Below are 14,340 nucleotides of genomic sequence, written 5' to 3'. Positions count from 1 at the left end.
TCCGGCTTATTTCCTTGAGGGCAAATGGAAACTTCTAGAACTTTCTTCTCTTCTGGCATCTGATCAGACTTTGCCTTGATGGGGCTGTGGTAGGACATACCTTGTTGGGGAAGTGGATCCTACTGTGATGAAGCCATAGCTTGTGAAACAAAAGAGATCTTCACTGGAGTGATGGGCTGGATCATCGAGCAAGGAGGTCCTCACTGGGATGCACCTCCTTTTGGGATGGAAAGGATTGCTGAGACATTCTTTCAAGAGGAGCCCTTTTAGATTTTTCGGTGTGAAATGCGACAAAGAAGGTCTCCTAGTTTTGGCTGTGCCTTCAGCCTATTGGATGTCTGTCTTCTAGGACACAGACCTAGACACCAGTTGGCTGGTTTTTTATTGTTTTTGTTTGTTTTAATCTTCATTACATTCTACTGGGCCTTGAAAAGATGGCCCTTTCCACCTTTCTGGGTGGAAATCCCAGGACCAATTTCCCCAGCCTGTATTAGTCCCTCCCCAAAGTGGAATTTGCCTTCCTCTTTCCTCCAAGGCCAAATGGGAGAATAGGTGCCAGGTAACCTGATTTATGGGGAGAAGAATGAAAACACATCTGTTTAATGTTTTCAAATTATTACCCCTGTTACTCCTGCATCTTACAGGGTAATGGCTGGTCTCAGGGGCTCTCTGAGTCCCTTTATAGTAACATGGCTCAGAGAAGCCATAGAAGAAGATTTATAAGAGCTTGAGAGCCCCTCTCCTGCTGGACTCACTATCCCTCCCTTTTTAGCCTACCAACTAAATGTTTGGCCATTGTCCCCGCCTTGAGCAACTGGACAGGGCTGAGTGGGTAGAAGTGTTTACTCTGCAAACTACTGATGGAAAGGAGTTTAAATTAATGAACTATGCATTCAAGTTTTGACCAAGTTAGTCCTCACCGTAGCACCAATATGTCTAGCACATTTAAATAAGCAGAGGTGAGCTCCATCAAGAGCTCCCACTGAGAGAGCACAGTTGAGAACAGAACATTTGAGCTGTGGGTAGCGTCTCTCAAGTTTAGACTGGCTGCCTTTCCGGCAGGGAAAGCGGTCGTGAAAGGAAGCAACTCAGAGAAATAGACAAGTGGGTCAAGCAACAGAAATAGCAGGAGGAAGTGTGAACGGAATCGCCAGGCCCCTTGAGCTAGTTGCTGGATGTGAATGAAACCTGGTGTGTTTCTCAGACTTAAGCATCTCCTCGTGGGCCTTCGTGAGCCTCAGGTCAGACCTGGATCCCGACCGACCGGCTGAGAAATGCAATTGTCATAAGAGGGATTCAGATGAAGGGACCAGTTTTTGTCCTGTGGAAGTAACTGAATTAGCAGAAAAATAAAATTATTAAAATAACCAGCCAAAATGGAGTATGAAATAAAAAGGAAACGGAGAGGGGCTTGTTTGAGATTATCATTACCATCTGGCCTGTGAAACGTTTGATTCCAATCCCAGAAGCTTGACACAGAAATAACTTATAAGCGGGGACACATGCTGTTGAATTTTCAGGAATGACAGAATTTTTGTTATTAATATCTGTATCACAAAATGGGGAAGCTGACAGGCTATGTAGTGGCCAATGGCGGAATAGTCATAGCTGACCACTCTTTGCTATTTATTGTCATTCATGTGGTACCTTTACACCTCCGATGTTTCTTTCTCTCTCCTATGGGAGAGGCCAATGTTCTAAAGAGTAGAGAATCCTTTAGATCCTTTTCTCTCCGAAAGAGAAAATACTGATTTCATACAGGGACTGTTTGGAGTCTGTTACTGGATCCTCATAGGTTTTGCAATTCCGTACACAGCCATCTCTTCACACTATTTTGGACATGTACCTAAAATACCCACTTATTACTTAGGTTTATAATACCAAAGATCATAGTGTGTGGTCACACTGGTTAGAAATAACACGTCTTTTGCAAGCCTGGCTTTACCATTTCCTGTGTGATCTTCTCTAGTTTACTGGTTTTTAAATTGGGGACAATGGTTCCTGACTTACTGTCAAATTACTTGATAACAACAATTGCACTGCTGAAACAGCCTGAGTGTTGAGCTTCCCAGTGTTAAATGTGGTGGTCACTTGTTTAGTTCACATGGTAATAAAGGACAGAATCAGCGATACGAATCAGGGGGCAAAGAATTAAACGGCAGCTGAGCTTTGAGGCATGTATAATGCGAGCACTCTATGTTCAAGACCAGCCTAGAACCACTAAGAGCCTGCTTTAAAAAAAAAAAAAAAGATAAAAAGGTCTCCTGTAATGGTAATACTGTAAACCGGTGGTTACATAAATAATTTTTTAGGCCCTCTTGGGGAATTCTTTTGCACAGTCATTTAATTTGCAACGGTCGTCCTCACAGTATGGTCTCAGAAGATGCAGCTTCCTCACAGGTTTCATTTTTCTGCTCCTTTTAAGCAGAAGGCAGCTGCTTTGGAGCGTAGAGGACGCGGGAAAACTTAACCCCTTTAGTCCCCCACCTTTTTCTAGAAGCTAGCCACCAGGTCTTTGTGGGTTTGTCCTGCAACCTGACCACGTTTCCTGTCCGGGGCCTTGGAGCTTCCCCAGGCCTGGGTATGGGTCCTTTTGTGTGTTCAGCTGCAGGGACAGAGAGGTCCAAGAGGAAGCAGCTAGAGGAAGAGCCATTCGCATTCGGGCGCAGGGCGGGTCCATGCCAGATGCCGGCCAGCCCCTGGCTCTGCAGCCTGCAGCCCGGGGCGCTCGTGCTGCGCAGCTCTGCATGAACCTAGGCAAGCTGACGAGTTAGCGGGTTGCTATGGCGACAGATGGCCACGTGATCAGTCACAGCCGCTGCTGCAGGCGCCCTGACGTGGGAGGGCGTGGCCTTCGAGGGCGGGGCCTTTGGAGGGCGGGGCCGGGCGCGGAGCTGGAGCAGAGCGCGGCTGCAGGGTGAGCAGCAAGCAGCGGGGAGACACAGCCCTCCGCCCCAGTCAGCCTCCGCGTGTGTTCCCTCTGTCGGGAGAGCGCCAATGCCCGGGCCGACCCAAACCTTGTCCCCAAATGGCGAGAACAACAACGACATCATCCAGGATAACGGGACTATCATTCCTTTCCGGAAGCACACAGTGCGCGGGGAGCGGTCCTACAGGTACTGGCACGGGAGGCTGCGGACGGTCTGTCCCGTTACGTAACGCTGAGGCCGGGATTGCTTGGTTGCAGGGTCTCGTGTCGGTAGCGTGAGCATGGAGGCTTTAGCGGGTGGATAGGCTTGCTGCCTGCAAGGGGTCTCCCTCCGTCTCTTTCCTGCATGCCGTCTTCCCGCATCCTCGAAGGGACACAAGCTCTGCACTTCCTCCCCTCTTTCCCTTTTAGCATTTAAAGGAACCATTAGGTGGCGGGCACTAAAGGAGCAAACAAACGGGAGAATGGCGAGAAAGGGAGGATGGTGAGGAGCGCGCTTGCGCTTAACCTGGGGAGCATGCAGGAAAAGATGGAATCCTCTAGATGAAGCTGCAGTGTGTGATGTTAAACCGCCAGATTGATGGAGCTTTGTAAGAATTCTGCGCGCTGATTGGTGCAAGGATTGACAGCAGAGGTCACAGTGTCAGACATTCACCAAAATTCTCTCCATAGAAGCCTAGACTGATTAGAAAGAGACTGGACTGTTTCAGATCTAGAAGAAACAAAAAACAAAAACCTGGTGCCGCTACGCATTTTCTGAAGAGTTTTATGGCTCTGCATGGGTGGGGGAGCCCTTCTTTCTTATTTACTGTAGAAAGGTGATGCCTGATGTTTTGCTGAGGTCTAATTTGAGGATGAGAATACTATCTATCGGTCATTGTATTGTGAGCTTTTTGATTAATGAGTTGCCTGTGCTGTTGGCGTCTATTTTGCATTAACATATCTGGCAATATGTCCCCATAGATAAGCTCTTTAAAATTGTTTGCATTGTTTGATAAGGATAACAATGTGAAGCAGAACCTAGCGTGGGTCTTAGGCAGCTCAAGGCCAGACTTACAGGGAGACAGATAGCTTAGGTTGTATTTCCTCTCAAGTTCTTTTGTACTAAGGTGGCTATTTTTAAATGTAACCTTCATAGCCATCAACAATGCTTTTGCTTTGAAGTGAAGCACACATACCTGTAAGATGCATCCTCTCAGCCAGTGAGCAACAGGAAATAACTCTTTTTATAAAAAAAAAAAAAATTAAGTCTTCCATCTGAATTCCCAAATTGTATTATGGGCAGAATATTCTATGTTCAAATTCTATACATAGCATATCATAGAGTCCAAAGAACCCCACTTCCTTTTCTTTGAGCAGAGATGCCATTTGTTGACTCAAAAAGGGAGGGGGGAGTTAAAAGCGACCCTTTGCCCTGTCACTCTGGCAGTTATGTAAATACTTAGTGTTCATTTTGGCTGCACCCATTAGGTCACCAAATCTCATGTCTCATGGTGCCAATGAATAGAGTCACACAGCATCCTTACAGATTTCATGCGATTGTTTTTCTCCTAATGTAAGCCACGGTTCCTCCTCAACTTCTGAGACTCGCCCTTTTGGGGATCTTGCAGTTTGAAAGTCTGTCTCCTCCTTAACCTTCCTCCACTGGGAGCATCCACCTCAAAACCTAAAAAGAGAATTTGGAAATGAACAAAACAGGTCGCCGGGCTAACTCACTTAGAACTGTTCTGAGAGGCGATGTATCGGAGGCCGTCGTTTCCTAAGTGACTCAGTCCCTGCCCTGTCAGTCGCTGCTGCTCCTAGGATGGAGTACACACTGTACCACGTGGGCCACAGGAAGTTGCCTAGTTGGGTTTTATTACTCATGTGAACAACTCAGCGTGGTGATGGAAAACTATTTGACAGAAAGGTCGAATGGGCCTGCCTTGTGAAAGAAAAAGCAAAAAAAGGCATTGCTTTAAAATGAAACTGAATTTGTGTTTTTAATTCAAGTTATTCCTCCCAGTTAAGTGATTTTTGCTTTGCGTTTTGATTTCTTATAGAGGTGCCTGAAATTAAATAAAATTAAAAAGAGAAAAGTCTGAGCTTCAGTGCAGGTCTGACTAAGCAAGCGCTTTCTTGGCAGCATCCTTGTGTTTGGATTTTGTAGAGCAAGATTGCTGGGCACTGTAGGGAGAGACAGATGCCGTGGACCCAACCAAGAGAGCCGTCTTCACGGTTCCATTTGTGCCGAATGGTGGACAGGCCACGATCTTTAAAATGAATGAGCAGTAGAGTACAACTACTGCATGTTTTTTAGAGAGACCTGAGGGAAGGGAAGAATGTGACACATTTTTCTGCCCAGGACGCATTCCATCATTCTTTTGGCATCCTAAGACTGGAGTGATGTAGCCATCCAAAGGCCGAGGAAACTTGGAAGGCAGTTTGAAAGCCACAAAAGAGATTTGACCAAAGTAAAAGTTTGACCTTGGCTGTAGACAGCAAGATATGCCTGCTCGTTTTCTGTGCAGCCCCTGGGGATCCTTATGGACTGAAGGTCCTAGCAAGACCAGAAGCAGTTCTGTTCCCAGCCACATCCCTGGTACCTAGGGAGACTCCAGTGGCTCTTACTGCAAGCTTTCTGTCCTGACATTGCTTCTTACAATGAAGGATTTGTAGTCCTTTTTTTCTTCTTTTGTCCCCCCCCCCCCCCCCCGATTTTGTGTCTATTTTGCGTGCATGTATGTCTATGTACCACATTCATGAACACCCTCCAAGGCCAGAGGAGCTTGTCAGATTATAGGCAGTTATAGACAGTTGTGATTGCAGGGAATTGCACCTAGGTCCTCTGTAAGAGCAGCCAGTGCCCTTAACTGTTAAGCCACCACTCTGGATTATGTCACCTTATTTTTAAAGAGAAGTGAGGTTGGCTGCTAAAGCAGTGGCTTTCATCCTCAGCAGAGAACACATGCAGGCACGTGGGTTTGTAAACCAATGCTTTGTTACCAAAGAGGGTCCGCTCTCAGGAGTCTAGACTGGAACACACCTGACCTTTCTGGCCTTTCAGACAAGAGATGTGTGAGCACCTAGGAAGGACCATGGCTTCCCACACGACGTGAGGCTTGTATTCATTTAGGGTGGGTGAGTGCACACGCCATAGATGACACCCTTGCCTGAGTGTGTTCTCTCCATCCACTGTCTATACAGTATTCTAGGGATCGAACTCGGTCTCCAAGCTTGGAGGTTAGCACCTTTACCAACTGAGCCATCCCATCCCTCGGGGCCAAAATACCATGTGTTCACCATAAAATGGCATGATGTTCTGCTGTAGCCATCATAAGTCAGATATTGGTGCCTGGAGTCGAATAGGTAACAAATTGTTATCAAAACCCCCCCCCCCCCCCCCCCCGTGCACTTCAGTTACAACAGCAAGCTTCCCTTCCCCAAAAAAACCCAGCCTTGTGTTGGAAATTACATTAATTACATTTAAAGCAATGAAGTACCAAAGTGGCCCAGTAAAGCCAGCTGCACACATTTCTACAACTTATTATACAGGAGAGCATCTCCAGCCCCAGCCTCCCCCCCTCCCGCCCCCGCCCTGCAGTTACGGATCCATATATTTTAAGAGCTGCTTAAAAAATAAATGTGGCGAGGGCCATTGGGGGGTGACGCTCTTTAATTCAGAGAGCGAATGAGTCGTGGTCTGGGTCTCCCTGGAGAGGGTACTCCCTACAGCTCTGCTCTACACAGATGCCGGCCGGCCGGTCGGAAATGAGATTTATTAACTGGCCTTCTGCCCGACGCATCCTTGTTTGCACGGTCCAGGCTTTTGAGAAGGAGTGTATAGAGGGGACTTTCTGAGAACGGGTGTTCCGGCGTGCAGCTACGGGAGCACATGTGTTCTGAACGCTTTAAAACATTTAGCTCGGCCCCAGGAAGTGAACTGTGGAGAAAAGCAGAAGTATGGGCCCAAAATATTCACTTAGAAGAACATCCGGCTTTGGCCACTTTGTTTTGTTTTTCTAAAGCAAGCTGTTATTTAGGAACATAGAGAAGGATCCCCTGTGCACATCTAGAAAATATCCAACTGAAGTGTGTCCCAGTCAGCAGGAGCTATGGTAATATGCCTCACATTACCACCTCAGGTTGTACATTTCAGATGATACTTCTAGAACAGCACTTACAAACAGCGAAGGTCTCCCCATGGGTCTCCATTATCTGCCTGTTGATTAGTGTCAAAGGAGACTTTTACAAATACTGGTTTTTGTCTTTAATATTTGACTTAGGGGCTGGAGAGATGGCTCAGCCCAAGATCCTGAGTTCAAATCCCAGCAACCACATGGTGGCTCACAACCATTTGTAATAAGATCTGATGCCCTCTTCTTAAGACTTGGTTTGGGGGCCTTCCTCAGAGCCTCTATGAAAGGCATGTGGACGTTGTGCCTTCTGGGAGAAGCTGGCCTGCTCTGTGGTGGTGTTTGTGGTCCAGGATCTCAGCAGAGTGGGAGCATGAACTCCCCCTCTGGATTCAGGCCTATCTTCCAAAGGCAGCATCTTTTCTGTCCTTAGGGACCATGTGATACTGAAACAAATCATCCCTCAGATTCAACTACTGGGAAAGATCCAAATATCCCATTTGGGTGGGAAAATTCAGTCCATACTCTATTGTCCTCTCTGGTCAGCTTCTGAGCTAGATGCCCCTTGAAGAATCTTGAGTGCTCATTAAGCCAGGGATAGAAACAGCTCCCTCTGTATCAGATGGACTTGCTGTCAATATTTTGCTTAGTCGGCTAGCAGAAGTGGTTTGCATTTCCTGAGCCCACAGTGACTCAAAGTAAGAAAAGATATCTTCAGTTTACAGTGAGAAAACTCAAGACACAGTCAGCAGCGAGCAGGACAAGGGAAGGCCTTTGCCTGGCTCGGGGCATCTCTCCTGTGGAGGAGGGAGGGAAAGCAGCAAGCCTTGTAAAGGGACAGGAGCCGCGGTCTCTTCCTGGCTGGCAGACTGATGACAGAGCTAATGTACCTGAGCCCTTCTGTCTCCTTCAATTGTCAAAAACTTAGAACAGGGTCCCTGGTCTGTCATCAGTGTGAGAGATGTAGAAGGAGGGAGAGGTGTGGCCTGGGAAGGGTCTCAGGCAGCCCCAGCACACCATCTTGATGGAGGTCATAAAAGTGGCCTGAAAGTTTACCCTGTGTCATCTGATCACGGCTTACATCTTGTTGATTTCACTTTCAAGGACAAATAGATTTGCAACCCTTTTATGAAAAATAACAATTCCCACAATGGAGTATATTAGACTTTTCAGAAGCTGGATCTGGCTGCGTGGGCCTGTAATCCCAATACCCAAGACAGGAGGATCAGGAGTTCAAGACTGGCCTAGGCTATGTGAGCCCCTATCTCAACACAGAAAGAGAAGAAATTGCTTTTGGGCTGTCCTTCAGCTGTGTGACTATGAAACTCTAATGCGCTCAGTGGGTATGGGATGCTCTGACCTCTTACAACACTGCATACGTCCAACTGGCCCATGCTACATATTACTATTTGGAGAGAATTCTTCTCAAGAGGAAATACCCAATCCACATATGCAACGAGTAAATAAATGTCACACACAACTTTTACTTAATGAAACAAAATTTTTGCTAATTGCATCTCCAAAGATAGACTGTTGATTTTAATGAAAATAATCAGTAAGGTAAAACTGAGCAAGCTTTTATAGACCAGGGCAGAAGTATTCTTTTGATCAGTTACTAAAAAAAAAAAAAAAGAAAAGAAAAAAGAAAAAGATACATGTATATATCTTCCAAATCAAGTCGCCCCATGTTAGTTAGGATTTTACTCACTTGAACCAGGTTGGATTTTCTTAAAGGTCTTTTCTTTCTTCTGAAATAGGAGGAGCTGGCAACACAACAGATATATAGGGCGATCAAATTGATGGCAGCTTTTAGAGGTGGTGCCCCCTCAGTGTTAACTAGTTAAGAAAATAGGGTTCAAACTTAGTCTTCCTGATGTGTCTACATCTAGCATGGTTCCATCGGGCTCAGTAACTGTACCACAAAAATCTGATTTTGGTCATGACTTTGGAATAGAAAAGAGGGTTTCAAGGAGGAAAAATAATTTGTATGCACTGTGCACATTCATATGGGCATGTAGCACATGTACAGATACACCCTGGTGGAACTCTGTGTTTTCAGTTCTGAAGTCATTTTGGTATCTATGACATTCTATGGTACAGAACTTGTGGAAAGCTAAATTTTAATTGTGTACAGGGGTGGGGCATAGGAGGAAGTGTTGTCTGTAATCTTGGCACTAGGAATGCAGAGAAAAGAAGGTCTTAAATTTGAGGCCTGGGCGGTGGTGGCACACGCCTTTAATCCCTGCACTCTGGGAGGCAGAGGCAGGCGGATTTCTTAGTTCAAGGCCAGCCTGGTCTACAGAGTGAATTCCAGGACAGCCAGAGCTATACAGAGAAACCCTGTCTCAAAAAACCAAATCCAAAAAAACAAAACGAAACAAAAAAAAATTGAGGTCAGGCTGAGCAACATAGCTCTCTCTGTCACTGTCTGTCTGTCTGCCTCTCTCTCTCTCTCTCTCTCTCTCTCTCTCTCTAAAACACGGAATTGACTTTGATCCAGTCAATCAGTCGATGCTTGCTTTTGCCTGACCCCAACTGACAGAGCATCTCCTGAGATGCCTGGGATAGTCTGTGGTACTTCTTATTTTGAGTTGTTTCACTTTAAGGCTGTCTATTGCTTGTTCTTTATTTAGTGCCAGCCTGCCCTGGCAGAGCTCTGAGAGGCAGTTCTTCAGAGATGTCAGAGGCATTGCGAAGACTATCTTGGGCTCACTCTTCACTCTGAATATGAACGCCCGTGTCTTTTCTTACAAGCCCACCACAATAACTGCAAGGTTTTTAGTTGGTGCCGCACGAATCACAAGAGAGTGGTATCCCTGAAATCGGCTCCTCCCTGCTGCCGTCCTTGTCACCCTCCTCTCATCATTCTAGGGCGGCCAGATACGTTCCCAGCCTTAAGTTGCCCTCACTGAACTTTACACAGGTGCCATTGTGTTAATATTTAAGCCAAATTTTCCCTTTAGCAAACAAACTTCTTTCTATCTGCCAGTCTGCTTATGGGGTCCTTAGAATCCAGGGTCAGTGATGCCCGCCTCACTACAAGAGGGAGATCAAAAGCCTAGGCAGCAGCAGGGAACAGTCCTGGTGGGGAGACCCCCACACGTGGCCCCAGAGAAGGCCCGTGTGTCTGTTTCTTTCTGGGCTGTGGTTGACACTGGTTCACTGGATTCAACCAGACCTAGCCAGCAAGGCTAGGGAGCCTCCTGGTCTCCACTTCCTTAGCACAGAGGCTACCACACCCTACTTTTTTGTGGGGTACTGTAGATCAAACTCAGGTTTTTATCCTTTTGTGACAAGCACTTCACCAACTGAGCTGTTTCTTGGCCTCCCTGTCTCCCCCTCCCCCCCACTCCCCCTCCCATTTTGAACCAAGGTCTCATGTAGCCCAGGCTGGCCTGAAATTCTCCATATATCCAAGTCTGGTCTTGAATTCCTTGACTTTCTATTTCCCAAGCATGTTTCATTCTGGTCCAGCTGCAAGGTCCACTTAAAACACAATATTTGCTAGTTTGTTTTTTTTGTTTTTGTTATTTTTGAGATAGGGTTTCTCTGTGTAGCCCTGGCTGTCCTGAAATTCTCTGTGTAGACCAGGCTGGCCTGGAACTCAGAGACCTACCCGCCTCTGCCTCCTTAGTGTGAGGGTTAAAGGTATGGGCCACTATTGCCCAGCTAAGATTTAAAATTTGTTATTATGTGTCTAGTGTCTGTGTGTCTGTGTATGCATGTGCTTGTGTGTACACGCACACTTGTGGAAGTCAAAGGACCATTTTGTGTGGCCTGTTCTCTCTTTCCACCTTTAACTGGGTTGCAGGGATGAGCTTAGGATGCTTGGTTCGCACAGCTAGTATTTCCCCAACCAAGCCATCACACCAGCTGCATAAGTACTGTTCTATGTTAGAGCACCCTAAGTCACAGATGTGCAGTGTCCCACCCCTCTGCCTTGAGGTCTGAGACTGAGGGAGCCACCATCGTCCTGACTTCATTTGGCTTTCTCTGGGGCACACTGCTGTGTTTAGGGGTGAGTCCAGCCTGCTTAGTATGCTCAGTGAATCTCAGCCTAACTGCACAGTAATCCTCCGTGAGGATTATTTTTCAATATCCTCTTTGCAGTTTCATTTTCTTCTTGTTTATTGAGCACCTGCTGTTTGTCGGGTGTGGGGGGTCCTGACATTGTTCAAGGACAAGGAACTGCTATGTTCCTGTCACTCTGACTTCTCATCCACCTAATCTCCCACTTTAGGGCAGTTACACTCACACACACACACACACACACACACACACAGAATGAGAGAGAATCTCAGTATCTGACCTTAGAGTCACCCGTAGATCCCGTGATGATGATGGCCAGCCGGCCAGCCATCCACCCAGCCTGCCTTCCCACACAGGCAGCCTCCTCACCCAGCAGGCTGAAGTCTGAGAGCATCCCCAGGGACACTGCCAGTTAAGAAACAAAGGACGGCTTTGCGTGCAATGACTGCGCTGTGGACCTGCCCACTGTCTGTATTGAAATCAACAGACCTTGGAGCGAGTAACCAGAAGAGCTCTGCTGGAAAGGAGGAAGCGGACAGATGTAGGGGGTGGGGGAATCCTGGGAAGGCCGGGTTTCCAGAGGTGGGGTGAGGTGTGAAGAGGACTGAGGGTTTCTAGGTGAGTGTGTCCGGCTTCCCTCACTGCTCCTGCACTCTCTCTCTCTCTCTCTCTCTCTCTCTCTCTCTCTCTCTCTCTCTCTCACACACACACACACATACACACACTCACACACATACACACACACTCTGGGGCAGAATGAATCTGCTCCTCCAGCAGTTCTAGAGTGGTGAGCAGTATGTGACCTAGGCCGGCATGGCCCAGGCCGGGGAGACCAATGGGCCTCCCCCGTTGTCATATGAGGGCCTGGAACGCATGATAAATCCACACATATTTGTATTGGGGGAACTGATTTCCTCTCCCTGGAATTTTTGAAAGGCACATAGCAATGACTTCAAGCTGCCCCACGGGCAGCACTGACCGCTTCTGCTTCCTCAGCTCCTGTGCATTTTCTGTCGAGGCCTGGCACGTCCTTCCTACCGAATATTGAGGTCTGATGGGCCACTTCAGGATGCCCAGCCAGCCAGCTACCAGCACTCGAGTGGGCAAAGCTTGGCTCTGGCATAAGACATGTCCTCTGTCACAGCCTCATCCAGGGCCGCGCCGCATCCGGGACAAAGGCCATCTGCCTCTTTAAGCATCATTTTCCTCCAGGTACCTAAGGAGCTAACAGCACCAACCTCATAGGGTTGCCTTGCAGACTCAATGCTAGGAACATAAAAAACACTGCAGTTGCCTGGGGCAAAGTCAGTCGTGTAGAGAATGCTAGTTACTAGTCCGGGTCTGTGACTTTCTACCTGCCTTTACAGTCTGTGATCTTTGTGTCCTAAATACCTGGCACAATACTTGATACACAACAGATGTTCTTTAAAAAAAAAAAAATCCCTCTGTCGACCTCATTAAGACTTCATGAAGAGACAATAAGCTGTATCTATTTTAAGTTCAATGGGTTTGAATATCCATCACTGCTCCCAAATTCTTTGTGCCCTCTACAGCCTGTGTTTTCACTCCCCACAGCCCCAGGAACTGCCTGAGCCACTTTCTGTCAACTTGTATGAAATAGAATCAGATGTCGTGCTCAGCTTCTGGCTGTTTTGACTCCTTGTCACGAGTTTGAGATCCAACCATATTGTCTGCATCTACAATTGTATAGCTCCTTCCTCTTTCCCAGTGAGTAGTACTCCATCACTTGACACACCCTATTTTGTTTATCCACTCACCCAGTTGCTAAACATTAGCATTTCCAGTTTGGGGTGGTTACGGCTAAAGCCTCTGTGAATATTCATGTAGAAATCTTTGTGGGGACTTGTTTTCCTGTCTCCGGTAAATGCCTGGGAATGATGTGATTGTAAGGGGTGGGGATGGAGAAAGAGTTCACCGGAGAACCTCAAGTGTTTCCTAGGCACTCTCTTTGTTATTTAAAGATAGGGTCTCACTAGCCCTGAAACTCACCTAGAGGGCCATGAGGGCTAACCAGTGAGTGCCAGAGATCCACCTGCCTCCACCTCCCCAGCTCTGGGATTAAATGTGCACCATGTGCCATGCCAGTACGCCTGGTCCTCAGTGTGGGTATTGAGAAGGCTGATGTTCATTCTTGCTGAGCAAGAGCTTTTAACCAACCGAGCCCCTCGCCCAGGGTTTAATCTGAGAGCAGTTACTCCAGAGTGGTTGTGCCATCTCCCACTCTATCAGAGCTTTGGCTGACGTGTCCTGTCACTCTGTCAGATTTAGGGCATCCTTTATGGGGGTGTAGAGGTTGTCTTTATGGGTGTCTGGTTGATGACCTGTGTTGAGATTCTTTCTGATTGTATATTGACTGAGTACATTCTTTAGTGACATGTCCAACTCTTTCGCCCATTTTTAGAAGTCATTATACAAGAGGGTGAATGGTGGCACACACCTTTAGTCCCAGCACTGAGGACACCAGGGCAGGTGGATCTCTGAGTTTGAGGCCAGTCTAGACTACAGAGGGAGATCCAGGACAGCCAGGGCAACACAGAGAAACCCTGTCTTGAAACAACAAAATGCAAAGTATATTTTAAATACTTTAATGTAGTCTCAGTTTAGATTTTAATATGGATGGGTTTTGTGGTTTACACCTGCACATACAGCAGTCAAGAAGAAAGAAAGGCTGCTTCTGGCCTCTGCCCACAGGCTGCAGCAGTACCACCTGTCAGCTTTTAAACGCAGGCTAAAACACCCTGGTGCAGAATCTCTGGCTCTGTAACCGCTTCCCGTTTCCCATATATTCGAGTCTGGGGGTGCCTCTAGAGCCCGCTGCTAGAACATCCCCACCTCGAGACTCAGACACCCTGTCAGCGCCCCAAAATGTTAGGTTCTGGAGCATTTGAGATCTCAGATTTAGGGATCAGGGATGCTCAGTCTGTATATCTCCAAAGGTACTATGAATAGGCAGGAAATTATAACAGAATAATTATGGTAATGTAGAAAAACTACTAAATCCACCTTTTCAGAGCTGTGTGAAGGCATTAGGTTTGGGAGCTCGGTTTTCTTTACTATCCTGACAGACATGGCCTGCCCTTTTTCCTCTGTGAAGGATACTGTAATTATGTAGATAATCTCTCCTTTAAAGAATAAAATGTGGGTAGAAACGGCGTCTATTTCCTTTAAAGCCAACTAGAGACCATTGGCCTGTTTTCAAAATCTGCCTGGAGAACTGAACGGTGGCTGCCCCCTCACTTGGGGTTC

The 14,340-nt window shown here is 47.0% G+C and overlaps 1 protein-coding gene across 2 annotated transcripts in view; it reads left to right on the top strand.

Moving 5' to 3' along the window:
- The window catches only part of Mapre2 (microtubule associated protein RP/EB family member 2), a 134,039-nt gene that overhangs the window by 42,362 nt on the left and 77,337 nt on the right, over positions 1–14,340 (top strand). The window contains exon 1 of one of the 2 annotated variants that reach the window (XM_052201503.1): positions 2,870–3,116. The exons of the other annotated variant lie outside the window; for it this stretch is intronic. Within the exon in view, the coding sequence (XP_052057463.1) occupies positions 2,998–3,116 (119 nt within the window). The 5' untranslated portion in view covers positions 2,870–2,997. Of the gene's footprint in view, positions 1–2,869; positions 3,117–14,340 lie in introns of those variants that run through there. 2 annotated transcript variants of the gene reach the window in all.

Source organism: Apodemus sylvaticus, chromosome 13 (genome assembly GCF_947179515.1).
Source record: "Apodemus sylvaticus chromosome 13, mApoSyl1.1, whole genome shotgun sequence".
Classification (NCBI taxonomy): domain Eukaryota; kingdom Metazoa; phylum Chordata; class Mammalia; order Rodentia; family Muridae; genus Apodemus; species Apodemus sylvaticus.
This window is presented reverse-complemented; position numbering and strand designations above follow the sequence as displayed.